We start from the raw sequence: 26,392 nt of genomic DNA on the forward strand, positions 1-26,392 counted from the left end.
TGGGGGGAGGGGCCGGGACCCGGACGCGCGAGGCCTGGGCTGGGCCCCGCCGAGTCTCTGGGGCGCCGGGGGAGGAGGGGAGGGGAGGGCTCCTCAGGGCCAGGCTCCTCCGCTACCAGGGCAACCCAGCTTCCTCCCGCCAGGCACTTCCGGTCCCTGCCTGGACGGGTCCCGGCGGCTACTTCCGCTCGTGCCGCCCCGCTAAACGCTCCGGCCGGCAACCGCGGCCGTCAAGGAGGGGCCGTCGCCATAGAGACAAGCCCGCTGACCATAGAGATGGGGACGGCGAGCGAGAGCGTCGCCATAGCGCGTGACGGATCTGGACGCCATCTTGAGAGCCGGCCTCACGGTGCGATGCGGGGCATGGTGAGGGGCTGCCCTGGGGGCGGGGCGTAATAGGGGCCGGGGGGCCACCATTGGAAGGGTGCTGGCCTAGGGAATTGGGGGCGTTGGGAGGGGGCTGGCCCATGAGGGTTGGGGGTGGGGGGCAGGACATGGGGGGGGCTGGACTGGGGGTTGGGGGCTGTTGGATGCAGGGTTTTGGGAGGGGGCTGGACTGGGGGATTTGGGGCAGGGCATTGGGGGGGCTGGACCAGAGGGTTGGGGGTGGGGTGTTGGGAGGGGGCTGGCCCTATGTGCCCCCAGTTCCCCCCAATCACACCTGCCTCCCAGCTTCACTCTCTAGGGGTCATTTCTCATCCCAGACTAGTCTGCCGCCAAGAGCCCTCCCCAGTCCGGGGCAGCCTGTGCCCGAGTCCGCAGTGAGCCTGAAACAGTAGCACTGATGCTTGTCTCCTACCACATCTGGCCCTGGATGCGTTGACTCAAACAAAACGAGGTCTATAGAAATGAGAACTCAGAACAGCTTTGTTGCTGGGAAATGCCTTTGAAACTTCATGTTTCCCCCTTTTGATTTATTTGCCCACAAAATTCTGCTGGGCTTGCTGCAGGGAAGGGGCCCTGGGGGACACTGCTCATGCTATGTGAAACCCTACAGTCAAGAACCAGGCTTGAGCTCTACTCCTACGTGGACAGCGGGGTTGAAGGTGAAAGGGAGTGCTAGAGTAGCAATGGCTTCTTTTTACATAGCACAGCTCTTCCCAAGACACGAGACAGGAACTTCCCCATTCATCTCAATGGGAACTCAAACAAAAATCCCCAACGATGGGGGATTCCACACTGTTCAGCCACAAGGCCTTCCTCTTTCCACTGGGTCTCCGCACACTCTACATCTCCCTCCTGCAGCTTCACTAGGGGTCCCTCCAACAGCTGGACTGGTTCCCACCCAGCCACACCTACCCTAGCCTTCCTTGTGGTTCTGCTCAGCACCCTGCTAAGACCCCACCATGTTGGCTTTATCTAGCCTCCTGGGCTGCCCCCAGACTGTTAAGGCAAGGAGGAGTTGGCTTAGCTATAATGGAGGCAACACTGATCCTGTACAGTGACATAGGGCCCTCAATGACAGGGAGGCCCCAAAAATGCAGGGCAAATCTGACAACCTCCCCTTGAGTCCCAGCTGGTGGTGCAGCAGGGCTCAGGCAGGCAGGCTGCCTGCATGCTGTGGCTAGTGGCCCCATGTTGCTCCTAGAAGTGGCTGGCTGCTGGCCCATCTCTGCCTGCCCCTGTGGAGGGGAGGGAGAAGACATGCATGTGCAGAAGGGGAGAAGAGGTGGCTCTTCTGGGTATGGCTCACCAGCCTATGGGTAGGTCACTTGGAGTTAGGTTTCAGGTTCCTAGTGGATGGCGAGTTGGAGTTAGAGTTACCTGTGGGTAGGGCTCCCCTCCCTAGGGTTTAGGTTCCTGTGTGTTGGGCTCCCTGCTTTAGGATTAAAACAAACCTAAATACATCTTCACATAATGCACAGTCAAATTGTGACACTTGTTGCCAGGGGAAGCTGTGAAGGCCAAAAAGTATAACTGGGTTAAAAAAAAAAATTAGATACTTTCATGGAGGACAGGTCCATCAATGTCTATTAGACAAGATGGTCAGGTATACAAACCCATGCTCTGGTTGTCCCTAAACCTCTGACTGCCAGAAGCTGGGACTGGAAGTGAGTGGGGTGGATCCTGCTGTGTTAATTCCCTCTGAAGCATCTGGCACTGGCCACTGTTGGAAGACAAGACACTGGGATAGATGGACCCCTGCTCTGACCCAGCCTGGCTGTTCTCATGGATTTAAGGCACCTTGTTTTGAACATTTTTGTCTTTGTGGACATGGGCCCTGAAACAGGAGTGCCAGAACAGAGGGGGCTAGAAGGCCATGGCCCTATTGCTCTTAAAAGTGGGAGGGCTACACCCTCCCTCTTTACTGGCTGTAAGGGCAAGTGATGAGGGGAGGGAGAGGAGTGAGCAGGGGCAGGGCCTCAGAGGAGAAGAGGTGATGTCAGGGCAGGGCCACAGTTTGGGCACCAGTGTGCCCTCCCCTGCTTTTAGGGAGCTTCCCCATCTCCTGCATGGGGAGATCTGACCTTGTAAGGGAGCCTGCTATATCTGTGCCACTGAGATAAAGGAAACCTTGGCAGGTGCCAGAGGAAGTGGAGGGACTACAAGCCCATCCCCCTTGGTGCAGGATGCATGTTACTGCACCTGTCAGAGTCCCATTAGAGTTTCCTCAGTACTACTGGGGAAGAAGAAAATGAGCCAGATTCTCACCTGACTTATCCTAGTGAGAAACTGGATCTGGCTGCATTTATTCCAGATTTACACTGGTGTATGCAAGATCAGAAGTTGGTCAATAAGTATGTTTACAACAGTGGCTCAAACTTTACACTGGTGATCCCTTTCACATAGCAAACCTCTGAGTGTGACCCTCCCTCAAATTAAAAACATAAATATTTAACACCATTATAAATGCTGGAGGCAAAGCAGGATTTGGGGTGGAGGTTGACCGCTCACAACCCCTCATGTAATAACCTCAACCCCCTGAGGGGTCCTGACCCCCAGTTTGGGAACCCCTGGTTTACAAGTCTAACAAAATTCTGAGTTAAGCCAGTGGTTTTTACACTGGGTATGTCTATATTGCACTTAAACCCATAGTTGACCCATCAACTGACTGACTCAGGCTTATGGGCTGTTTAATTGTGGTGTAGATCGTTCAGGTGTGGGCTGGAGCCTGAGCCCTAAAACCCTCCTGCTCCCAGGCTCCTGCCAAAGCCCAAATATCTACACTGCAATTAAACAGCCAGAGCTTAAGTCTGGTACCTTGAACAGTGGCAAAACAAAGTACCAAACTTGAACAATGGCAAAGGGATGTGAGCTGTGCCTGCAGGGGGTGGGCATATTTGCCATTTCACTGCTCTGAGCAGAGACAAGCCTCTGACAGGTCCTACTCTAACATTACTGTCCTGAAGCTAGGCTAGCTGCCCACAGCCCATGCTCTCAGAGACAGCTCTAGAGCTTGGCAAGAGGCCAGTTAGTCTCCCGCAGGAAGTTCCCTCAAAGTTCAGTTTGAGTAGAACCAAGGCACTTTTGGTAGTAGTGTGTGGATTTTCACCCACCCCTTTGAAAATGGAAACGTTTTTAGCAAGAGGAAGATTTTCCCTGCTGTAGTGTGTTTGAAAAGGCCCTTTTTGTGAAAAGGGTGAAATGGAAAGAGCTGAACCAGGTCTAATTGCTCCCTATGCCAGCAAAGAGTCCAGCCCCCCACAGTGCTTCCCCAAGGGTGGAGGAGATACAGCCACCTCCCCTGGTCTAAGAGCCCAGCTGTCCTTCCAAGGGCCACCTACCTAGTTGTCAGACACTCTGACCTGTCCAGGGTGCTGGCCTGTGGGACATCTGCCCAAGTTGATCAGGGTTTGATCAGTCCAGTCCCATGAAAGACTCTGGACCATTTTGCACTTTAAAACCTTTATTTAGTTTGTTGCTCATTTCACTTTTTGTATAAAGCAATCAGCTCGTCACAGCTTCCCTGACACTCTGCCACACAGACAGCCAGGTCATCAATGCCAACATCACTCCCTGCGTCTGGGCCAATGACGCCTTCCACCATAACCTGCAGGAGGAGAGAGATTTCACTAGATCGTGGCTTTGAGTTGGGCTCCATGAGTGCCAACAGCAGGAAGTGTTGCAGTTTACGGCACATACCTAGTTCCTGCAACCTTCTCTGCTGGGGATCCGTAGAGAACGCACGCAGGTGGGAAGGGGAAGGCTCTATGGAGAGAGCTGCTCCCTGTCTCCAAGTCTACTCTGGACACAGCCTTTCCCCCTTAAAGCTACCAAGCATCATCCTGAAGAGCCTCCTGATCACCAGCACACTGTTTCCTCCCTCCTCACCCAGAGAGGGGGAAATAGAATAGCTGAGACTTAAGACCAACCCAAAGGGACTCTCACCTGCAGCTTCTGTGACTCGGAGGCCTCCACGCCTACTTGATGCCAGTCTGTGCCCTGCTGCCCCTCAGCAGACCAGATTCTGTGCCACTCAGGGGCATCTGCCAACTTGATATAGATGTTTATTGTGCCTGGTGAGAATTCAAGCAATTAGCGCCAACAGGATATAGACTCAGATAAAGGCCAGTAACAAACCAAACATGGTCCCTGTCCCCTCCCTAAAGCTCCCTGCAGATGAGAGTTTATGGGCTACTTTGGTTCATGGGAGTAGTCACTTCCACCATGTTGTAGCTCAGACAAACAGTGTTTTGCTACTATTAATGGTCACCACTAGACATACCATGCGCTTACACTGAAGGCGTGTGCATGGTGGCTGCATAGATCACCTAGGCTGGGGGTTCTCAAATTTCATTGCACTGTGACCATCTGACAACTGAGATTACTACATGACCCTGGGAGGGGGGGGGGGGGGGGGAGATGGAGGGAGAAGAGACCAAAGCTTCAGTCCGGGGGGGGGGGGGGGGGATGGGGGGCCCTGTAACCTGAGCCCTGCCACCCAAGGTTGAAGCTGAAGTCTGAGCCCCCCTGCAAGGCTGCAGCCCTTGGGCTTTGACCCCAGGCGGTGGGGCTCAGGTTTTGGCCGTGGGCCTCAGCAAGTCTAATGCCAGCCCTGGAAACCCCATTAAAAAAAAAAAGAAAGAGTCACGACCCACTTTGGGGTCCTGACCCAGAGTTTGAAAACCACTGATCTAGACACAGGCTTAGGCCTCTGGGGGAGTTCTTCCCAAGGCCTAATATGGGAAGCATCTGTTACTTGGGGGTTACGGCTCCAGACAAAGCCATGCAGTGCTGTGCTCAGAATTCAGGGGCCAGTCCTGCCCCACCTCCTTTCCCCCGTTGGGAGCCCTCAGACAGTATTGGTATTGCCAGGATGCTGTAGAGCACGTGCTCATTAAGACTGAGCTTGCTGCTGCTGTATTTAGTCAGTCTTCCATGCTCTCAAGCCTGGTCAGAGGCACAAAGCCAAGCTTACCCATGGCAGAGCCCAGTGGACTGTACCAGAAGTGGATGCATCCAATCCTATGCAGGATGGGGCTGATTAGAGAAGTCTTTTGTCCTGTGGTTTGCCTGGCAGAAGGGGACTTCAGGGAGATGTAACCACCTGGTGGAAGATGACAAAAGTTGAATCAAATGTAGTAATCTTCCCCAATTGCCCCTCCCCTGTTTAGGGAATTTCTTCCTGTCATGGTAGCAAGCAGACAGGTCAGGTGTAAGAGCATGTATGCAAGACTGAACAAGGTACATGGGAGAGCTGGTAATTCAACCAAGTATGGGATTAAGGGTTTTGTAACACAGAAGTGACAATTTGCATCCTCCTCCAAATGGCTTTAGGGTTAGGCTTTCAGGTGTCTAGTTCCTGGTTTGTGGTGGGCTGAGTATATGGATACTATGGAATACCTCTCCAAATAGAATGGAGAACACCCATGGAGGGTCTGTCTACATTAGCACTGCTTGCTCCCAAGTTTTAGCTATTAAGTGACCTGCAAAGAAAGTTTAGGGGATGGCTCATGCCTTGCATTTCTTTAGGATGCATGAAAGCTTCAGAACTTAGAATTGGAATACCAACTCTGCTCATCACTGATCTTTGCTGGTTTTGCCAGGGGCCCTCTGGGAAAGTCTCAGGAGTTAGACACCACACCTTGCTTTCTAATGTGTGGTCTCATTCAGACTTCCTTTCTCCAAGTGGGGAGTCAGTGGATAGTTGGGTTACTTGACTCTAGGGTTTTGTTAGAGTCCCTTCTCCTCCCATTGCTCAGCTTCCACTCTTGCAAAAAAAAAATCACTGCAAGGACTGGGGTGAGAATATGCCTGAGTTGTACCAGCTACTTTGGTCCTCGTGGGCCTATAGCCTGGTGCAAGGCTGAGCACTTCCAGCCCTCATACAAGAGGGAGCTTTCCCTTGCAATAGGAGCTTTCCCTGTGATCAGCCAAGCAGTGGTGGTCAGAGGGCAACATGCTTAATCTGCCATGGCTCCTTTCCTCCTGCTGAGCAGGCTACCAGTCACCAGAAGGGGAGGCTGCCAGGCCAGCAGATGCCAGTCTGTCCCAATGCAGACCCCCCTGGTATTAGGCTCCATGACTCAGCTGATAAAGGCTTCATGTCTTGATGTGGTACCTGGCCTGCTCTCCACAAGGGCTGGTTAACCATGTCACTCCTGGATCCCACAGCACAGATAGTTACTCCCACCCCACTGCTCAGAGAGGGGCCAAGAGAGCAGAACTTACCCCTGGAGGAAGAATAATGGGTTTCTTCAGAGAGGTTGCCAATCGCTGATCTAGCAGAAGGTCTCTCCCCAGCAAGTATCCAGTCAAAGTCATCAGTATCACTCTGCTGCCAGCTACACAAGTCCTTCTCAAAGTCACAGACCTGCCAGCCAGGCTGCACTGTAGCCCTTTGAGCTGGTAGGCTGTGGTGTGCACGTTTACCAGAGCCAGATTGTGGAGGAGCTGCAATAGGTTTGTCCATGGCAGGGGGTGCTGGTGCCTGCACGGCTTTGGCAGAAAGCAGGAATGGAGTCTGGCTAGTTGCCTTTTTCCTGCCTGTGAAGAGAAGCTCTCTAGGTCTGAAGAGCCCATGCTTATGGTCAGGAGTGGAATCAGAGGTACTGGTCTCAAGCCCCCAAGGAACACTCCTGATCTCTTTTGCAGCTGGATATAATCCAGTGACAGGGGACATTTGAAACTCTGGCAACAGGGCATGCTGCTTTTGGAATGCTTCTAGAACCTTTGCCCTTGGTTTTTCTAGAGTGTTTGAAAACAGGGGACTCTGCATTTTTTGGTGTCCATGGGTTGGGGTAATCACTTTGAGGTCTGGATTGCTGTCATGGGGTGGGGCTGGGCTTTCCTCTGTATCTGGCAAGGACCTCTTGCCAACAAGGTGTAGGAGCTCTGGGTCCACTGCAAACAGGTCACTGGGGTGCTTTTGAAAAGCCCGTTTCAGTTGTGTCACTTTTATGCCATGTGCTTCTTTAGGGCCTGGGGCTGGCATCACTCCTGCTGCAGAGCTGGTGGTAGTGTTCTCTCTGTGAACCTGTGCTTGTGGGGTTGACAGTTCACCGTTGGCCAGTTTGGTGGTGTTGAGAGCCCATTTCTCAGATAGACCGGAGTGCTGTTCTAGGGCAGAGATTTCATTTCCCAGATCCCAGTGACCCGCTGGTGTTACACTCTCTCTGCTGATGGAGGTGTATTTCCCGCCATTACCCCCTGCTGGTGGGCTTGCAGTTTGGGTCTCAAGGGAAGATCCAATATATGTAGGTTCCACTTCTCCAGGTGGAATTCCTCCAAGAGGAGATTGAGCGCCAGACTCAAATGGAGTCTTCACAGGCACTGTGGAAGCCAGTGAAGTTTGGTTGTAGGGAGGCCACACAAAGGGACTGGCATGAGTTGTGTCACTTCTTGCAGAAGACATGCTTCCAATAGGAGAATGGGTATAGGCTTGTTCTCCATTTTTCTTTCTATTGCCACCTGTGGCTGTGTACCCCCTCCTCTCACTTGGGCTGCTAGGGGTCTCAGCAGCCTTCACTGTGGTCCCCACTGTGGTGGAATAAGACTGTCCTGTGGCTTCAGTTCCTGCAGATGGAGTCCTTGCTGTTGGAATTAGTTCCCTGGTCTCACCTGGGAGTATGGTTTGAGTCTCTGTACCGTTGCTGGGAATAAAGTTCCCAGCTTCTGTCGCTTCAGCCCCTGGAAAGCGAGCTCTCTCTGCAGGTGTAGAGGAGCCAAGCAGCTGGGCTAGTGAAACTTCTGCAGTTCCCAGCTCAGTTTGACCTGTCAAAGCTTCCATACCAAGTGCTATCTTGGGAGAAGATGCCATGTCAGTCTCACTTTCTGCAGAAAGTGTTGTTTCTATGGAGAGGAGAGAGGGTTTTCCACTGCCTCTCTTCCTGTGGAAGACACTGACCTCTAGTCTCTGTGTTGGGGTCTCAGGAGACTGCATGGATACAGTCTTTGTAAAGAGCCCTAGTTGTTCCAACGCTTCTGTTTCTGCGGGTTGCGTCCCTTCTGGGGACTTAGGGTTTTGGCCATATTCTTCCCTGTGGAGGATCGTGGCAGGTGTTTCTTGGCTGCTTAGAGTTTCTATTTGAAGTTCAGCTGGGCTGAAAGTTTGGTGTGGTGAAGCCTGCCACAGTGAGGTGCCCTCTGCAAGATCAAACCAGTGGGTCACTGCTTCTAGGGAAGGCCCCCCACCCCTTGAGGTTAGACTGGTATTTTCTCCACCTGTTTGGGTGGTGTCAGTTGTGGGTTTGCCTGTCCCCTGTTCAGGGTGACTGGTGGGCCAGTTCTCGGGAAGCGTCTGCTCATTTACTTGTGTAGACTGCACTTGCTCAGCTGTTTCAGTGCTTAGGGTGCCTGAAGGTGGAGGCTGGGTAGTAGACAGGCCACCTTCCTCTTGATGACTACTAGTTTCTTCCTTTATTGCCACCTCTCTTAGGCTAGCTGTCTTATTTTCAGGAGCCTCCAGCGGCAGCATCACCCTGGTGGAACGCATGACTTCAGTAGCTGTGTCTGCAATGGGAGTTCCCTCTTCGATGGGAGGGAGGTTTGGGGCTCTGGCCTGAGTTGATGTGGTTTCTGTTGTGCCTCTCCCATGTGGGCTGTTGGATTGGGTCTCCTGAACGAGGGTTCTCTGCCCTCTGTGTTCCGACTCCCTTGTTACAGGCCACGTGCCAGCAGGAGTGGCAGCGTAGGGGTGTCCTCCCTTTCTCTGTCCATGGCTGCTTGTGGCTTCTTGCCCATTCACCTCAGTTGACGTGCTGAGAACAGGTGTGGTGTTGTGGAGGCTAGCACCCATGCTTGTAGGATTTGCTGTCCCAGTGCTTGGGTTTGTTTCCAGAGACGCCCAAGGCCCCAGTGAGGGCATTACATGTGTGGCTTTAGTTCCCTCTGCAGGAATGGACACACTACCCTGCTTTCTGGGGCTCTTCTGGGCTTCTTGCAGCCCCAGCACAGCTCGGGTAGTGGGTTTGGTCGGAGCCTCCAGGAATGGTCTGTACACCACTTCAGTCATTGGCGAGTTAGTTTCTTCGGTTGTCGAACAAGCTTTCCTTTGGCTGAACGGGATCGTCATTGTTGCCAACTCCAGGTGGCTGATGGTTTGGGTCTCAAGACGCCCTGTGGCGGACGTTCCTTTTGAAGGTTCCACGTGTCTCTCAACTGCTGCAGCTGGCATTCCAGTGGGAGTCAGCCTAGACATTTCTCCTCTGCCCCCTTTTCTGGGGCTGCTTGGGGCTTCTCTTGTACCCACCACCTCAACGGCATTAGTGGTTTGAGTCCCAAGTGCCTCTGAAAAGGGGGCCAAGCCTTCTGTTGTTTCAGTGTCCACAGGTAGCATTCCCTCTGTTGCAGGGGCAGCATGCTGCTCTCTACCTTCCGTTCCTTGCACGTGCGTTGCTGTCCCCATCCCTTCATCCCCTGTTGCTTTTGCAGCCAGCACCATTTTACAAGACCGTTCAGTTCCTGCAGGCGAACTCTCCCTGGCAAGAGTATGACTGTACTTGCTACCTTTCTTCCCATGGCTGTCAGCCTCCTGTACTCCCCTTTCAACCGGGCGGCTTGTCCTGCTCTCTTCTAGAGGTTGGAGGTTGGTAGTTCTTGTTGAGGGAGCTCTCTTGACAGCCAAGATACTTGGTGCAGCCTCCTCTCCATAGAGGCTTGTGGCAGGTGTTGCTCTGTAGCTCATAAGCTTGTTTGACTCAGGGGAGGCAGGAGTCAGTTGTGGAGGGAGCAGAGAGGTCTCCTCCCTAGCAGGATGAGCCCCTGTGACCTGTTCTGTTCTTAGGGACAGCATAGCAGGAGCATTGGTACTTGTCTGCGCTTGGTGCAGCTGCCAGGTCTCAGTAAGGAGTGGAGATTCTTCTGTGGTTGTCACCAATTCAGTAGATTTCATTCCCAGAAATGGCTGGGTTTGTTTCCAGAGGAACAGGCCTTTCTTGAGCCTACTTCCCTGAAGGAGCATGGCTTTGCTCTTGAGAGATGGCTCCACTTCTCGGGACTCTATTCTTCCTGCAGAAGGGACCGTAGGGCTGAGTCTTCCTTCCTTCTTGGGAGCCCAAGGATTCAGAGGTGAGCCCATCTCAGTTCTGCTGCTGGATATGGACAATCTCAGCTGGTTTCCAGCTTCAGTGCTGATTGCTGGGTTGCCAGGTTCCTCACGGACCATTACATATGTGGGTTCAGTTGCAGCCAGTGAAATTCTCTCTATGGAGTGAGCTGTGTGACTGACCCATCTGCTTCCCTTTCTAGGGGTGCTTATTGCTTCCTGAACAACCAACTCAGCTGAAATGGGTGAAGTCTCTGGAGGGAATGTTACTTCTGGGGCTTCACTCATTGCAGGGGAGGTTCTCTCTACTGGAGAACCATGTTCTTCAGCTTCCATTCCGGTGCCAGTCGTTTCCACAAGCCCTGGCTCAGCAGTATCCTCCAAAGAGGTTCTTTTAGTCAAATGCTCTGCATTCAATGGGCTTGTCTTTGGGAACCAAGTCATTTGCTTTTTATACCCTACTTGGGCTATGGGTTCCCAGGTGAGAATAGAGTGAGTGGTTGGTGTCTCAGGAGTGTTCACAACTTCTGATGGGTTGGCTGTGGGAAAGCTTGTTCCTTCTACATGGGTAGAGTGAGGTGGTTGAGCTAATGATGCTTCTGTAGTTTGTAGCTCAGTTACAGGACTCTCTGAAGTTTCCATGGCAGAAGGGGTCATGTAGGTTGTGTTTTCTGCAGGCAGTGTTGTTCCCATGGGGAGAGGGAAGGTTTTTCCTTTAACCTCCTCTAGTCTCTGTGTAGGGGTCTCAGAAGCTTGAGTAGATAGAGCTTTTGTAGAATGGCACAGCTCACATGCAGACATGGAAGCTGTAGGAATCCCTTCCAGGGGTGTCAGGCTTTCCCCAGAACTCACAGCTGCATGCATTTGTTGCTTACTTGAAGTTTTGAGTCTTTGTTCAATTGAGCCAAAAGTCTGAGGTGAAGCCTGCAGCTGTGAGGGTCCCTCTGTAGGATATGCTGCTTTGGTGGGCTCTGTTTGTAAGGAAGGCATCTCACCCACTAAGGATAGACTGGTATTTTTTATACCGGTTTGGGCTTGGTTAGTTGTGGGTTCAGTATGGGCAGGGGTCAGTTTCTCAGGAACTGTCAGCTTAGGCATTTCTATAGATGGCACCAGTGCAGTCCTTGGTCTTGACTGTGGAGGGGTAAGTGTGACTAGTCCTACCTCCATCCTGTAACTGACACTGTGTTCCTTTATCTCCACCTCAGGTAGGGTGGCAGACTCTGGAGACTCGATAATCTGGGTAGAATACAGCTTTTCTGTAGCTCTGCTCATTGGAAAGAGAGTTGCCTCCCTTGTTCCAGAAGAGCTAAATTGGTCTTTAGCTTCTGTCCAAGCAGGTGAGACTCCTGTAGTTACCCTCTCACTTGGTCTGCTGGCTTGAGCCACTGGAGTTCCCAGGCCTGATGCTTTCCTTGTCGGACATTCCATGAACCTAAATGCAGTTGCTGTGGAGGAGGCTGACACAGAAGCAGGTGTATAGGTTAGTCCTCTCCTTCTGTTTGGAGGAATGTTACTGGCTTCTTGCACCCCCATCTCCGGTGAGCTTCTGGTGGACAAGGTAGCTTGGTTTCTAGCCTCACTTCTTGTGGCTTCTGTAGGTTGTGCGTTGGGTGGGTTTGTTATTGGGTTTTCAGAAGCCCCCAGAGAGGGTGTTGTGTATGTGGGTGATGTTCCCCCAACAGGAAATAATGTATCAATGTGCACCCTCTCTTTATTTCTGTAGTTGGTTTTAGTTGCTTGCATTCCAATCTCAGCTGGTTCAGAGGCTTGGGAGCCCCAATCCACTGGAAGGGTCTCTGCTTCTGTAGCACACTTAGCATCTTCCACTTTGGTCACTGGAAAGTAAGTCCCTTCTGTTATGCTAGGAGAGCCATCTCGGTAGCTGGCTTTGACGTTTGTGGCTGCTACAAATCCCAGTTTGGTTTGGGTCTCCATGGAGGTGGTAGCTTTTGTAGGAGGTGCTAGATAGGAGGTTTCAATTCCTGATGAAGGCAAGGCTGTACCTTTTTTCTGCCTAGTTGTGGCCCCCTGCACGCCTATTTCCACTGGGTGGATTGTGTGGTTCTGAACCATCTCAAAGGAGGTAGTTAATGATGTAGGTTGCATCTCTTCTGTGGGCTCAGTCTCTGTAATGCCACTGGTAGGAATGGCAAGGGTGCTTTGCTCATGACTCCCTGGGCTGTATACCTGGCTGCTTGCAGGCCGGTTTCCCTGCTTAGTTGGGCTGCTGGTCCAGTTCTGTACAGGGGGTCGCAGAGAAGTCTGCTCTGTAGCATACCTCAGAGTGAGAGTCTCTGTTTCTGCAGATAGAGTCTCCCAAGTTGGGGCAGACCTGGTCCTGGTGGGTATGGATTTGGCACTCAGCAGTCTGGCTAGGTTAGTGGTCCATTTCTCAGTGCTGGTTGGATGTGGGGTTTCTGTGACACTTACTTGCTCAGGGGGGGTTGGTCCCAGAGATAGAGATACTGCTGTATAGGTCACTAAACTCTCCTCTGAGGGGAGAGTGATCTCTGCTGTGGCCAACTCAGGTTGAATCTCCAGAGACTGTGTTTGGTTTGAAGACAAGGTCACCACTCCAACTTCAGTTGCTGGAGAGGGCCCCTTCTGTGCCACATAGGTAGAGCGATAGGCCAGTTCTGTTCCTTGGATGCTTGTAGTCTCTGCTATTCCCACATCACTTGGCCTGGTGCCCCTGGTCTCCACAGGGGCAACTCTAGCAGGAGATACCAGTTCTGGGAATTCAAGCCCTGCAAGAGCATCTGTAGGAATTTCAGTAGTATTTAGTCCCTCCACTGCCTTCCCATGGTGATTTGTCACTTCAGAGAGCCAAGCAAGTCTTAAAGGAGGGGCTGATACTGTAGTAAAGTCAGGCTCTTTAATGGATTCCGTTCCCAGGAGTGAAGTTTCCTCTGTAGGAATCAGAGGTTTCCTCTCAGCACCTATAGTCCCCATTTCCATGTGAGGCAGAGGGGACTTCCCAGTAGCCTCCAGATAAGTCATGCCATGGGTAGACAGCCTTGTAGGTTCAAATGTCTCTGACTCCATTATAGGGTGTCCAGCCAGTGAGACGCTTAGGCCTTCACCATCCATTGGAGTTCTGCCCATGAGCTCCTCTGTCCCTGCTCTGGGTGCACTTGTCGTTTGTCTAGAGGGCCCCCTTGCAGATTGGACTGTTTCAGGGGGTTTGGTTCCTGGAGAGGAGGCTCCTGCAGTGGGAGAGGGGGTGGATACTTTGATTTCCCCTTCTGTTGGGCAAGGTTCCAGCTCATTTGAGAGGAAGTCTGTTATAGTCTCTTGGGTGGTACTTTCCATTGGGCTTTCTGGAAAGAGAAGTTTGGAGCAGAGATCCATTCATGTACCTACATTGTCTCAACTGGGTCACGTTAAGCTATGCAAAATGCCAAGGATGGCTGCAGTATACTCTAATGCCAAGTACATGTTACTGCATAACAAACCCCTCTTATAGAACTAGTATCTGTTCTGTAGAGAATTAGCCACCCTAATCTTAATCCATACCCCCATTTTGATGTGGGCCCTGTTCCTGCACCACCTCTTCCCCTTCAGGCCACCTCCCCAAACCTAGCTGTTCCCACAGGTGAGAACCCACTCCCCAGGCCCTTACAAAGGGGTTTGTGCCCAAGTGCTTTGAAGCATTACTGCCCCCAATGCACTATGCCCCTCCCCAGGGGAAGCCCTTTTGGGTAAGCACTGCACAGAAGGCACCCAGCTCCTCCCTACCTGGTTCTGTCAGAGTCGGAGAACATTTGTAGAGTTTGTTGACTCTGGCAATGTCCGAACTGCTCAGATTCCACCTCTGTCCAAGAGCAACATGAGGATCGGAGAGTGGTATGATGGTGGGCAAGCCTGTCATACTAAAGGCATACCTAGAATTAAGAAGTGAGGAATAATTTGTCAGGAGGCCAAGTAATCCATGGAGAAGCAGAGTTCTCCCAAGCTGTGTCCCCTACATTAGTGTAGTGGTGAACGGTAGCTTCAGAATATCAGGCAAGGTAACTGGAGAGGTGGTTAGAAGCTTCCCTATCCTGTCTGGTGGTTAGAAGCATCTACCTAGACTCATTCTCCTTTTGTTCTTGAAGGATGCACTATTCCTGGCTTGGATTGAGAGGCGGCTCCCTCCCAAGCACCACCCATTCGTGACACTGATATGACATGACTGACTGACATGCTTTGATAGCAGTGAGATAGCTAGCAATGTCAGTTACTGGGCGCCCAAGGCAACATCTCCAATGAATGGGGCAGTTTGCCCCTCAACTGTTTTGGGCTCTCTGCAAACTCAGGCAGGCACCACTGTATTGGTTTATAGTCCTTCCACATTTAAGGAGTGATTTCTATTTGCATCCTTGTGAGCTGAGAACTGAAGTTATGGAGAACAAGCTGGCAGCCTTGGGAGCACCGCCACTGGCCTGACTCCACCTAGTGCTTGTATGGTGCTTACCTGCTATAGTGCATGACTGAGGAATAGTCATAATTCACCAACATGTTGCTATTCCAGGATTTCATGAAGTTAATTTCAAAGCCTGTAAGGCAAGAGGAGTGTAACAGATCTTCTCCAACAGCCTAAAACCCCAGCCTCATGGAGAATTGACTGGGACTTGCAGTACCCTCTGTACAGCGGCACTTGCCCAGTGCAAAAGTGATGCCCTTCCAATTGCAGCTCTTCTGGTCCCTCATGGAAGAGACCAGTGGGATGCAGTTAAATTGGCATTACATGCCTCTGCCCCCACACACACACTGATTGCTTGGCATCTCCATCTAGATAGTCCCTCCTGGTCTGTTAGAATAAGCATCTCCCCTCCCCCGCCCCCAATCTAAGTGGCTTTGGTTCTTAATGAAAGGGCTCTAAAGTCCAGCATCTCCTATTGCTGTGCAGAACAAAAATCCCAAAGTCTGGAAATACATGTACTCCCACCCAGATGAAACTGGAGTTTATTTCTACATGCGACAGCACCATCCTACACTGGAGATCCCAGGTGTCCAGCAGTGGGAGCTTGGGCTGTGTTAGTGGGGTGAGAAGGGGACTCCCTCTGTTCTCCCCAAAGGAATACATTTGATCAGCTATGGAGGTAGAGAGTGGAGACAGGCTCCTTCCAACTTCTGCAATATCTTTCTCCAAGTCATTGGTTGCTTTCAGGAGAGCTCATCTGGAATGTTGAGACTTGGGCAGCAGAGGGGACAGGGGACTTACCAGTCAAGATTTCGTTCCAGGAGATGCTAATGTACTTGTCCCGGTCAGCCCTGGAGTGCTCATGCCAGAAACCCACCGCATGCATGAGTTCGTGCAGAGTCACCCCTTTCCCCCTTCTGAGGCAAGCAGGTGCTAGGGAGACCACCTGCATCCCACCAGTGCGTCCAACGCTGGAGAAGCACCTAGTGTGAACCAGAGACAGATGTTCAGGGAAGGGGAGGGGGGCCACCCTGCCATGCAGAACAGCCCCTGCAACATGACTAAGGCAGCAAAGGTGTAGTTTACAGTCTTGCAACCAAGGGCTGAACTCAGCCCATCCGTGGAGCTTCCACACTCATCAGGAACTGCACTGATTTGGTTATACCAGTGTAAATCCAACCAAGGGCACGATCTGGCCCTCAGTTCCCACTCTGGATTTCAGGCACGTCCACTTTGAGAGCTCCTAGCATCTCTACAAGCTAGAAGGGGCAGTGCCAAGCTAGAGACTGTCCTGGCATTGGAGAAGTTGCCCCATCTGACAGCTTTGCCATTCAGCTCAGTAGGAGTTCTGCAGACCCAACTCAGAGCAGACAGCCACCTCCACCCCATCCATGGGACCTGCTGGGGTTGCCAGCCTGCTGTGTCACATGGCTGGCAAGCTCTTCACCCAAGAGCTTGGGAGGTCACATGAGCAGAAACAGACTGCTGAGGGCTCCTGTGCTGGGGAGAAGAGATGAGACTCGAGTTCCTTGGACTGCAGGGGTCCCTGTTCAAGCCCTGCTGAATGTGAATGCTTCCAGCCTGTTGGATGGGCTGCTCTCTCTCACCTGGGAGAAGAGGGATGTTACACTGGCTAGGAGCGTCATGGCCCCCTCCAGAGGATAAGAGGAGCTGTAGAAGTAGTAGGAGGAGCTCATGTTTGGGTGCTAAAGGGCCCAGGTGAAGTTCTTGCAGCTGACTAGCGGGGGGTTTTAGTACTGCACCAATGAGTCTCTGCTAGTTCTCTCCAGCCAAGAGAGAGTTCTGTGCTGCTCCCCAGCTTCTTAGGAGGAGCTGGGGCTTGCTTCAGGAATTTTACTGAAGGGGAAAAAACCCAAACTTCAGATGAGGGGTTGATAATACCAGCCAGAGAGGAGTTTGCATAGGCAGCCTAGGACAACCACAAGGTAAAGCCTGGATGAGCGAGCAGGAAGCAAGCGCAGGGGTTTTACTGCACTACCGCGGAGGCAGTTAATAAGTTACCCGCTCAGGTTCAGTACTAACCCAGCCATCGGCATGATGGAGACAAAATCTCTCTGGTATGAGTATGGGACAAACTTGACGCATGTGAACTTTGCAAAGTCTGCAAATGCTTCCTTGATGATCTTCACACTAGGCTTGTCTGGGGGAGAAGAGAGGTGCTTCAGTATCATGTCACCTAGAGGACTCACCTGCATCACCACATCCCATCTGAGCCATGGAGCTCCAGCCCTACCAGCTTCCCCACTAGTAGCTGGAGCTACTCCAGTCAGGTGACAGGGGAAGCATAATGCCACATAAACAGACAAGTGGTTCGACACCAGGTGACCATTTCCAGCATTCAGCTTTGTGGCTAGTGGGACACTCAGGGTTCCTGGAGGGACAGGAGCTCTCTGGAATTGGTGACCCAAGCCACCTCTGAACTGGTGTAGGAAGTCTGATAAGTTAGTGATTAGTCCCTAATGAAACCCCTTCCACAGAGGGCCAGGCAGCGCAAGTCTGTGTTCCTATGGATGGGAGAGAAACCACAGCCAGATAGGCAAGGCGGTTACTTTGTTCTGGGCTTTCAGGACTGTAGTGCTAAAGGCCAGCTGTTGCTCGTTATAGGCACCTTTCTGCGCTGCAGGGATTCTCCTGTTGGTCTCTATCTAGTGCTGGTCACCCCAGACCTGGAACCTGCCCTCCAGGAAAGGGCTTCTGAGCACTAGACACCACCTACCATATTTGTAGGAGATGATGTAGGGAATTTGGACAGTTCCTCTTCTCTTTGGCCATTTTGGGCTTGCAGATGAAAACACTCTGAAAGGACTCTGGAGCAGGAGAAGAGAAACACGCTGGTTTGGTGGGCAGGTGTCCATAGGCTTGGACTCTCCAACCATTAGCCCCACTGAGACCAGAGGAAACTGCCAAGTTTGAGTGTGCCCCCTCCTATGTTCCTCCCTGAACACCTATTACCAGCTAGTCAAGTTTAGTCAGTGGCTGCCACATAATACAATTTAACTGTGCTAGCTGCTGCAAGCTGCATATACTGGGAAGAGAGGGAGAGGACAGAGCGAACCACAAGGAGAAGCAATCTCATGTCTTCTACATTGAGAGCCCCCCCTCTGCTGCTGCGTTCACATTGTGAAGTGGTTATTGTGTTTTAGTCCCATCACACACACCCCCCCATTGCAGCTCATATGGCTGCAGCTCACATGAATCAGGTCCTTGGAGCTGAACACTGCTCCAGCCAGAATCTGATGGGAGATGTTTTAGCAAGTCCTCTGCTTGGCTTGAGAAGTATTGATAAGCCCTGAAGTCACAAATGTAGGGCTGTAAGGGACCTCAATAGGTCATCCAGTCTAGACCACCTGTCACAGGTGTTCACGTAACCTGTTCTTAAAAACCTCCAGTGACAGATTCCACAACCTCCCTAGGTAAACACTGGAGCAAAACTAACTACCCTGACAGTTAGGTTAGACATTAGGGACAAACTTACTAAGTCTCCCTTGCTACAATTTAAGCCCCTTGTCCCATCCTCAGTGTTAAGGAGAGCAATCAGCCTACTCTTTAAGAACCTTTCATGTACTTGAGGCCTATCTCCCTCAGACTTCTCTAGACTAAATAAACCCATGTGTTCTAGATCTTTATTCATTTTTGTTGCTCTTCTGGGGACATTCTCCAATTTGTCCACATCTTTCCTGGAGTGTAGGGCCCAGTACTGAACATAATACTGCAGCTGAGGCCTCATCAGTAGGGCTCCATCAAACATGACACAGACTGACATCTGTTCTCCCCCCATGAAGTCTGTTGTGTGTGCTCTTAGCCTATGCTAAGATTTCACAGGAGAGGAGACCCTTGTTTCTCAAATTCAGGGTCCTGATCCAAAAGGGAGTTGCGGGGTTGCAAGGTTATTTTAGGGGGTCATGGAATTGCCACCCTTACTTCTGTGCTGCCTTCAGAGCTGGGCAACTGGAGAGTGACAGCTGTTGGCTGGGTGCCTGGCTCTGAAGTCAGCACAGCAGTACTGCAAACCCCCCCCTCCTCCCCCATAACTTTGTGGCCACCCCACAATGCCTTTTTGGGTCAGGATCCCTACAATTACAACACTGAAATTAGATTTCAACAGAAATCATGAAATTTACAATTTTTAAAATCCTATGGCTGAAGTTAACCAAAATGAACCATGAATGTGGTAGGGCCCTACTTATCCGTGCTGTGGAAAGCAGAAAGCTGCTTCTTGTGTCTCGCTTACAACAATCCTGCCAATAAATCCCAGAATGATGTAATATTATTGCAAAAGGCAGCAAGCCACCAAACAGTGATGATTCATTAAGTCCGAGATCCACTATAACACCAAGCCTTTCTGCCGTACTTCCTAAGCAGTCCCTTCCCATTTTGTATTTGGGACAACTCATTCCGTCTTAAGTGTCATATCTCACATTTGTCCTTGTTGCGTTTCATCCTATTTCTTTCAAGCCATTTCTCCAGTTTGTCAAGATCATTTTGACTTCTAATCCTGTCCCGCAAAGTGCTTGCAACCCCTCTCAGTGTGGTATCCACCACAAATTTTAAGTGTACTCTCCATGGCATTATCTAAGTCATTTATTAAATTATTAATTGGAATTAAACCCAGGACAGATCCCTTCAGAATTCCACTCAATGTGCCCTTCCAGCTTGACTCTGAACCATTGAGTACACTTGTCCAACCAGTTGTGCACCTGCCTAATGGTAGGTTCATCTAGGCTACGTTTCTTTAGTTTATGGGAAGGCCACATGAGACCATGTCAAAAGCCTTACTAAAGTCAAGATGTAGCTGATTACTGCTTCATCCCTATTCACAAGGCTTCTCATCCTGTCAAACCTACCTAAAATCCTTCTTTTACAGGGATTTGTTCTTGATAAATCCATGCTGACTTACTTATCACTTTATTTTCTTCTAGGTGCTTGCAAACTGGTTATTTGCTCCATTGTCTTTCTGGGTACCAAAGTTAAACTGACTAGTCTACAATTCCCTGGTTGTCCTTCCCCTTACAGGTAGGCACTATATTTGCCCCCTTTTTAGTCCTCTGGGATCTCTCCATCCTCCTTGACTTCTCAGAAATTGTTAAGGACCCATCTCTTCAGCCAGTTCTTTAAGTATTCTAGGATGCAAGACATCCAACTTGTTTTGGGGCTTGTCTTCATGTCCAGGAGCACAGCTGCAGCTGGACCACCTCATTGAAGATGCTACTATGCTGATGGGAGAGCTGCTCCCATAGACCCCCCCCCCCCATCTCCAGGGGGGAATTCACACCCCCTGAATGCCAGAGTTATACTGATATAGGTCTGTAATGTAGACCTGGCCTCAGTAATTCTTAACTTGTTTTCCTATGTTAGGCTCAGATCCTACCCCATTTACACTGATGTTTACCATATTAGTCATCCAATTACTGCTTATTCTTTTGGTGAAGAGGCATTTAACACTTCAGCCACTGCAGTATTTTCTGTTATTGTCCTCCTTGAGTCGTCTGCCTGCCACCCCGTCTTTGGTCTCCCTCTTGCTTCTAATGAATTTGTAAGATGTTCTTGTTCACATTAGCTAGTTTGATCTTTTGTCACCTTGGTCTTCCTAATTTTGTCCCTACATACTTGTGCTTTTTATATTCCTCCTTCATAATTTGATATTATTTCATGTCAATTCAATCTTTTAACAGGACCACTGCAGGAAGCGCAAGGCTCAGAGGACCCTGTTGGTCCCCATGCCTAGATTTCTGGAAGCCCACCCCCCACCCCTCCTGCAGGAAAATGAACAGTCACCCCCTTGCACAGCAGAGACATCCACATCTTCAGGAGTCATTCTCCCCACACTTTGTAACACCAGTGTAAGTATTGCTTTCCTTACATGTGCTGAGCAGTGAAGATAGTGAATACTGACATCTAAATCACACCACAATAGCTGATTTAGCACTCATTAAACAAACGGGGCTGTTCAGGCCCTCTGCAAACAATAGGTAAGGGGGTAAAACATCTCTGCATCGGTGGAACTTGTTTTCCAGCGAATTTGTTCTTTGCCACTGCAACAGCTAGAGAGATTTTAAAAGGAAAGCCAAGACACTACACTAGTTGAGAGGGCTGTCTGTGCCCCTGCTGACTACTCCTCTGGGCTTCCCTTCTCCCCAGGGCAGGGTGTGCATCTTGCTTTAATGCTGCTGTAGCAAATGCACTGACCTACAGTTTGGCACATCAGCAGGGGTCCCCATCCTTGATCCAGTTCCGCCACCTCTGTCAGCAGCACCCTGCTCAGGGTTAGAGGCCTGCCAACAGATATGGCCTCATGATCCTGCCTTGTTAACCATCCCTCCTCCAAATGGATTCACCCCTCACCCCCTGGAGGGTCACTTACCTCCTTGACGATGTCCCCCTCCAGCAGGAAGCTGCTTTCCGGTGCTTCTGGAGGAATGAGCTCTGGAAGTAGGAGAATCCCCATCATTTGAATCACCCCATGCCTCGGGGCAGGTACCTCACCTGCTTGCATCACCAGGTGAGCAGCCAGCCCAGAGTCTGAACATTCCCTGCATCCTGATGCCAGGAAGCTCCACCCAGCCGGTTTGTTAGGAGTCAGCGTAAATCAGCTGCTTGGCAGCCAGCCATCTGTTTGGCAGCTGTCCACTGCCCATGCTTAGTTACTACCAGTCTCTTCCCCTTGCCCCCACAGGGGGATTGGGTCAGATGTGCTTTTGGCCACTGTTCTCATGGCTTGTGTTATCACAGGCATCCCATTGCCCACTCCCAAGTCTGGAGGGGTCTGAGAGACAGGTGTGGAAAGCAGAGCCCCAGCAAGAGCTGCTAGACCTCAGAATGATGGTTAGAGGCACATGGCGCACCAATTGGGCCACTTAACCCAAGCCTGAGATGAGCTGGGTCAGTTCAGGTTTCTGGGAATTGCGGGCCCCATACCACACCAAGACACTGCTGGAGACTTGCTGGGATAAGCCACCATCAGCAGAGCCCCAGCTGAGGCAGGGAGCATGCCTGCATACACTGGCTGGTGTGAAGATGGCATTCCTGGTCATACAGATGTGGACATCTGGGCAGAACAGGACCCAGCAAATATGAGCTTCTAGCATTCAGATGGATCTGCAGACACAAATGCCTCAAAACACAAGGGGATTTCCTACCTTGGTTAATGTTGAGGATCTCATCACTAGCAGGTGGATTCCCAGCCATACCAATAGCATGTTGAGGATTTCTGAGCTGGAGGGAGTTGCCAGGGCCTCCTGTAGGGAGAGCTAGACAGAGGGAGATTAAAAAAAAGTTATTGGAGATTTCACTCCCACCCCCTCTTGGGTAAGTCAGGGACAGCCATCAAGATGGTTTCACGTCTTTTCCATCCCAAGCAGTATCTAACCCACTGAGCTCCAACTCCAGCTGCAGTTTCAGGAGTGACTTGTGATCTGGGCTGCCTGATTTGACACATGGAGAGGGCTGCTATTCAGAGTGCTGATCACCCACCCACCCAGAGTCAGGCCTGGGTCAGGGCACTAGGGCAATCTCAAAATTGGGCATGTTGTGATGGAGGTAGCACCAGCTGCACCCAGGACAAACTAGAATACAGCTCCCTCTCCCACAGCAGTATTGGCTTTGCAGGGCCCCACTGGAGCCAGGAAAGGCAGCAGACCGCTCGGAGCAGTACAGGCCAGATTTGTCAGGTGCATGCTGTTCTCACAGCTTGTCGTCACTTTTACCAAGTCTGCCTTTAGACACCAGGAGCCTCCATTCCAACTCTTGAAAGGTCTCACCCCTGGAGTGCCCAGGTCACAAGAACAGGAGGACGTGTGGCACCTTAGAGGCTAACAAATTTATTAGAGCATAAGCTTTTGTGGGCTACAGTCCACTTCATTGGATGCATAGAAGTGAACAGAGTAAGAAGATTTATATACACACACTGGAAGTTGCCATACAAACTGTAAGAGGCTAATTAAGATGAGCTATTATCAGCAGGGGGGAAAAAACTGTAGTGATAATGAAGATGGTCCATTTAGACAGTTCACAAGAAGGTGGGAGGATACTTCCCCGTGTGGGGGGTGGTAGTTTTGGGTACGGCCACCATGAGGGTGGCCAGTCAGGGCAGCTGCTTTGCGTGCCCAGCATAGGTTGGGAGAAGCCGAGCCCAGCGGCATGACGCAGGTGGTTTTCCCGAACTCTGAAGCACTTTGCAGCAGGCTAGGGATTGTTAGCCCTCCGCCAGGGAAGCCCTAGCACTGTTCATTACAGGAAGCTGTCCCACCCCATTCCCCCTTGTCAATTTATTTTAAGAGTGTACGTTAAAGGTTTGATTCTAGCCAAACTGTTTTAGTTAAATGAGCTCAACTAGTACAATTCACCAGCTTTCCTCTTATTTAAATGTGATGGGGAAGGGTCATTTATTTTGCTATTAATTTTGTATTTCATGCAAGCTTTTTAAAAATCTATATGATTAACTCAGTGGCTGGTTAATCGCTTAGCGGCCAACTAACTCAAAGGGTTATTTCAGAGGAGTCTGCATGGATTCCAGCTGAAAATTTCTACAAGCAAATGGAGGGAAGCAGTTGCTTTTGACTCAGCAGGCTCTATAGGTTTAGTGATCAAAGACTAACAGACCCAGGTGAACTCAACTTGAGCTTTTGGTGACAGAGTTTCTTCTTACTGTGTTTGTGGGGACGGACCAGTTATACATAAAGAAAACAAGTTTAACCTAAAGAGAAGATTATATGTTGCTTAAAAAAATTACAACCTAACATGGCTATTTTATATGTTTTTCATATTTTATGAAGTCAGTACTTAATTCTTAAATTTTGGGGGGAGGGGAGTTTGACCCTGTGCAATCCTTGCTGAAAATCCTGATTGAATTCTGTGTCTCCAGGTGCTTTTCTAGGAGAGTTGGGCTTTTAACTAGGACAATGAAGTAAACTCTAGGCTGCCCCCAGGTCACAGGACACTCAGCATTGCCATACTTAAGTCCCTCCATGGATCCCACCTGTATAGTCTTTAAAAGACCAAAGCCCTGATGTTTAAAGCAGTACAGTCTTGCTCTCTGGCTAGTATTACTCAGAGTTCCCATTTGGGGCAGGGTGGATGGACCCCCTTGAACGGAGATCACCTGCTGAGAGCTAGACAAGCCATAGCTCTAGCTAGATACATTTGACAGCTTCCGGGCTCAAGGAGGAACACCTAGGTTGTTTCCTTTAACCAAACCCTAGCAAAATTGGTAGAGTAGAGCTTGCAAAAATAGGAGGGGATGAGATCACTAATAAGACAAAAGCTTCCAATATAGTATTATTAGAAAATAGATCTTATGAGCTACCCAATGTGATTCTTCTCAAAGGAAGCCACCCTTACATCTTACTCTTTAGGCAAAACCCAGAGTAAAGTGAGAGACAGTCCTTCATTAAAGGCACAGACCCAGCCAGGTGTCCCTAAGCTCTCTGGGCCTGTACTGTAGAGCCCAGCAGCTTCTCTAATTAAGCTTCCCCATCATCCTAAGTGGGCAGCTCTGCTCCAATCACTAGATGTCACTTCATTAGCAGAAAGCCACTTGTGAGCCCATCTCCCTAGCAGATCCCAGCTTTTGAAGTAGCTCCAGCACCAACATGGGAGTTCTCAGCTGACACTTACTCTGTGATCTACAGAGACACTAGAGCATCTCCAAGCCAATCAGCAAAGTCAAGGGTGAGGCATGCCCAGCACCCGTTCCTTGCTAGTCCATTACTGATTTACAAAGGCAGAGAGCACTGAGGCTCTAAACATTGCATTATGTAGTGAGGTTACAGGTTTGCAGCTTAGGGGGGCTGCTTAACCATGCTCTGGGGCTTTCCCATTTCCCCTAGAGCTATGCTCAATGGAGCAAGAGCAGAAGCTGTTAATGGTGACACAGGAAAAAGCCAACATCTTTATGGAACAGGCAGAATTTTCCCTTACCTTCTGCTACCCAGATAAGACCTATGAATATAGGCCAAATGCCAAAAGGCAAACCCATGGCAAAGGAGGAAATCCAAAGGACCAGCAACCGCTATGATGCACCACACACTTAGACAACTAGCACACAACCTACTCAGAGCACTGGGCCCCTGTGAATCTTTATATAGGGGACAGGTGAGAGGCACACCTGGAACTGGCCCTCTGATTAAGGGATGATCAATTAACCCATTGTACAGAGCCCACAGAACAACAATAAGAGACTGCTACACACACACACTGCAGGGATAGCAGCATGTATCTTCCCTATAGCTGCAAACTCACTGTAATACATTGCACATACATCTAAGGTCTATCTACACTGCAATGAGACACCCGTGGCTGGCCAGTGCCAGCTGACTTGGGCTCGTGGGGCGGGGGTTGGGCTGCGGGGCTGTAAAATTGAGGTGTAGACATTCAGGTTTGGGCTGGAGCTCAGGCTCTGGGACCCTCCCACCTCATGGGGTCTCAGGGCAGAGATAACCATAGAGTCGAAGGCCAGAAGTGACTACCAGATCATCTAGTCTGGCCACGAGCCTGTCACAGGCTACCCAGCACCCACACAGTACCCAACAACCAAAATGAGTTTAAAGCGTTACAGCCCACAGGAGACTAGACTGTGATGTGCCCCAGGAAGAGAATAGGAGGGTCTGAGGTGCCCCAGTGCCCGAGTTCCCTGCGATGGCAGGAAATTATTAAATGAGATTCATCCCGATAATCCTGGCAAGTGACCCCACTCACAAGCTGCTGAGGAAGGTGAACCCGCCCCCCAGATCCCTGCCAATCTGACCTGGGAGAAAATTCCTTCCCAGCCCCACATATGACAATCAGCGAGACCCTGACCATGTGAGCAAGAACCAGCCCAGCCAAGCACCGGAGAGAAAGAATGCTCCATGCCTGGCCCACCCAGTCCAGTGTCCCGTCTCCAGCCATGGCCATCCCTGATACTTCAGAGCAAAGAGATTTAAAAAACCCTTTTTCCTTCCTGACCTTTGCCAGTGGCCGGCTGCAAGCCTGTAGCATGAGCTTTTAGGAACATAAGACATGGACCAGAAGTGAGCCCTGCCTCCCACCATCACAAGTACCCGTCCTACAATCACACTCCTACATTTGTCCAGCTCCGACTCCAACAACTGCTTCTGGGAGGCTGGTCCAGAACCTCACCCCCCCTCCCGCCCCCCCGACTTGTTCATGGCCAGCTCACATCTCCTCCACACACGCACATCAGCACGCAAACACACTGCAGAGTGACACTGACGTAAGCAAAACCGAGTGCCCTGCAGCTACGTTCACATACCCACTGCCGGGTCACAAACCAACGCTCCTGAAGAGCGACACACTCACACCACAACAGTGATTGGACGCACAATCACACACGAGCAAAAAAGCACGGCAGGAACACACAGATGCATACAGACACGCTGGGAAGCGCTGCAGGGATAGACAGACCCACACTATGGACAAGCTCCCCACCTAAGCTGGCTAATGGAAGATCCCCAGAAGTCTTGGTCCAGAGAGAGAGAGAGAGAACAAACGTGAGAATGACTCTGTAGCCTGGTGGTCAGTGCACACCGCCAGGATGTGGT

At 50.7% G+C, this 26,392-nt stretch overlaps 1 protein-coding gene and 1 long non-coding RNA gene across 3 annotated transcripts; one reads left to right on the forward strand and one right to left on the reverse strand.

The window, feature by feature from the left end:
- The first annotated feature begins 692 nt into the window (after positions 1-692).
- On the forward strand, positions 693-23,546 carry LOC122463866. Of its 2 annotated transcripts, XR_006287528.1 has the most exons (4): positions 693-838; positions 19,775-19,868; positions 20,528-21,354; positions 23,347-23,546. It is a non-coding gene; the product is annotated as an uncharacterized LOC122463866 (long non-coding RNA). The 2 variants fall into 2 exon arrangements; XR_006287527.1 differs by lacking the exon at positions 23,347-23,546 and having other exon boundaries at positions 20,528-22,757.
- ASTL (astacin like metalloendopeptidase) lies at positions 3,830-24,906 on the reverse strand. The gene is made up of 12 exons (XM_043536271.1): positions 24,771-24,906; positions 21,992-22,102; positions 21,217-21,278; positions 17,572-17,662; positions 16,878-16,995; positions 15,636-15,817; positions 14,886-14,967; positions 14,168-14,313; positions 6,613-13,749; positions 5,360-5,488; positions 4,330-4,457; positions 3,830-3,991 (listed from the first exon to the last, which is right to left on the reverse strand). Exons 1-12 carry the CDS (start codon positions 24,826-24,828, stop codon positions 3,869-3,871), a joined length of 8,367 nt encoding a protein of 2,788 aa, XP_043392206.1. The 5' UTR covers positions 24,829-24,906; the 3' UTR covers positions 3,830-3,868.
- Positions 24,907-26,392: the final 1,486 nt, after the last annotated feature.

Source organism: Chelonia mydas, chromosome 26 (assembly GCF_015237465.2).
Source record: "Chelonia mydas isolate rCheMyd1 chromosome 26, rCheMyd1.pri.v2, whole genome shotgun sequence".
Taxonomy (NCBI): domain Eukaryota; kingdom Metazoa; phylum Chordata; order Testudines; family Cheloniidae; genus Chelonia; species Chelonia mydas.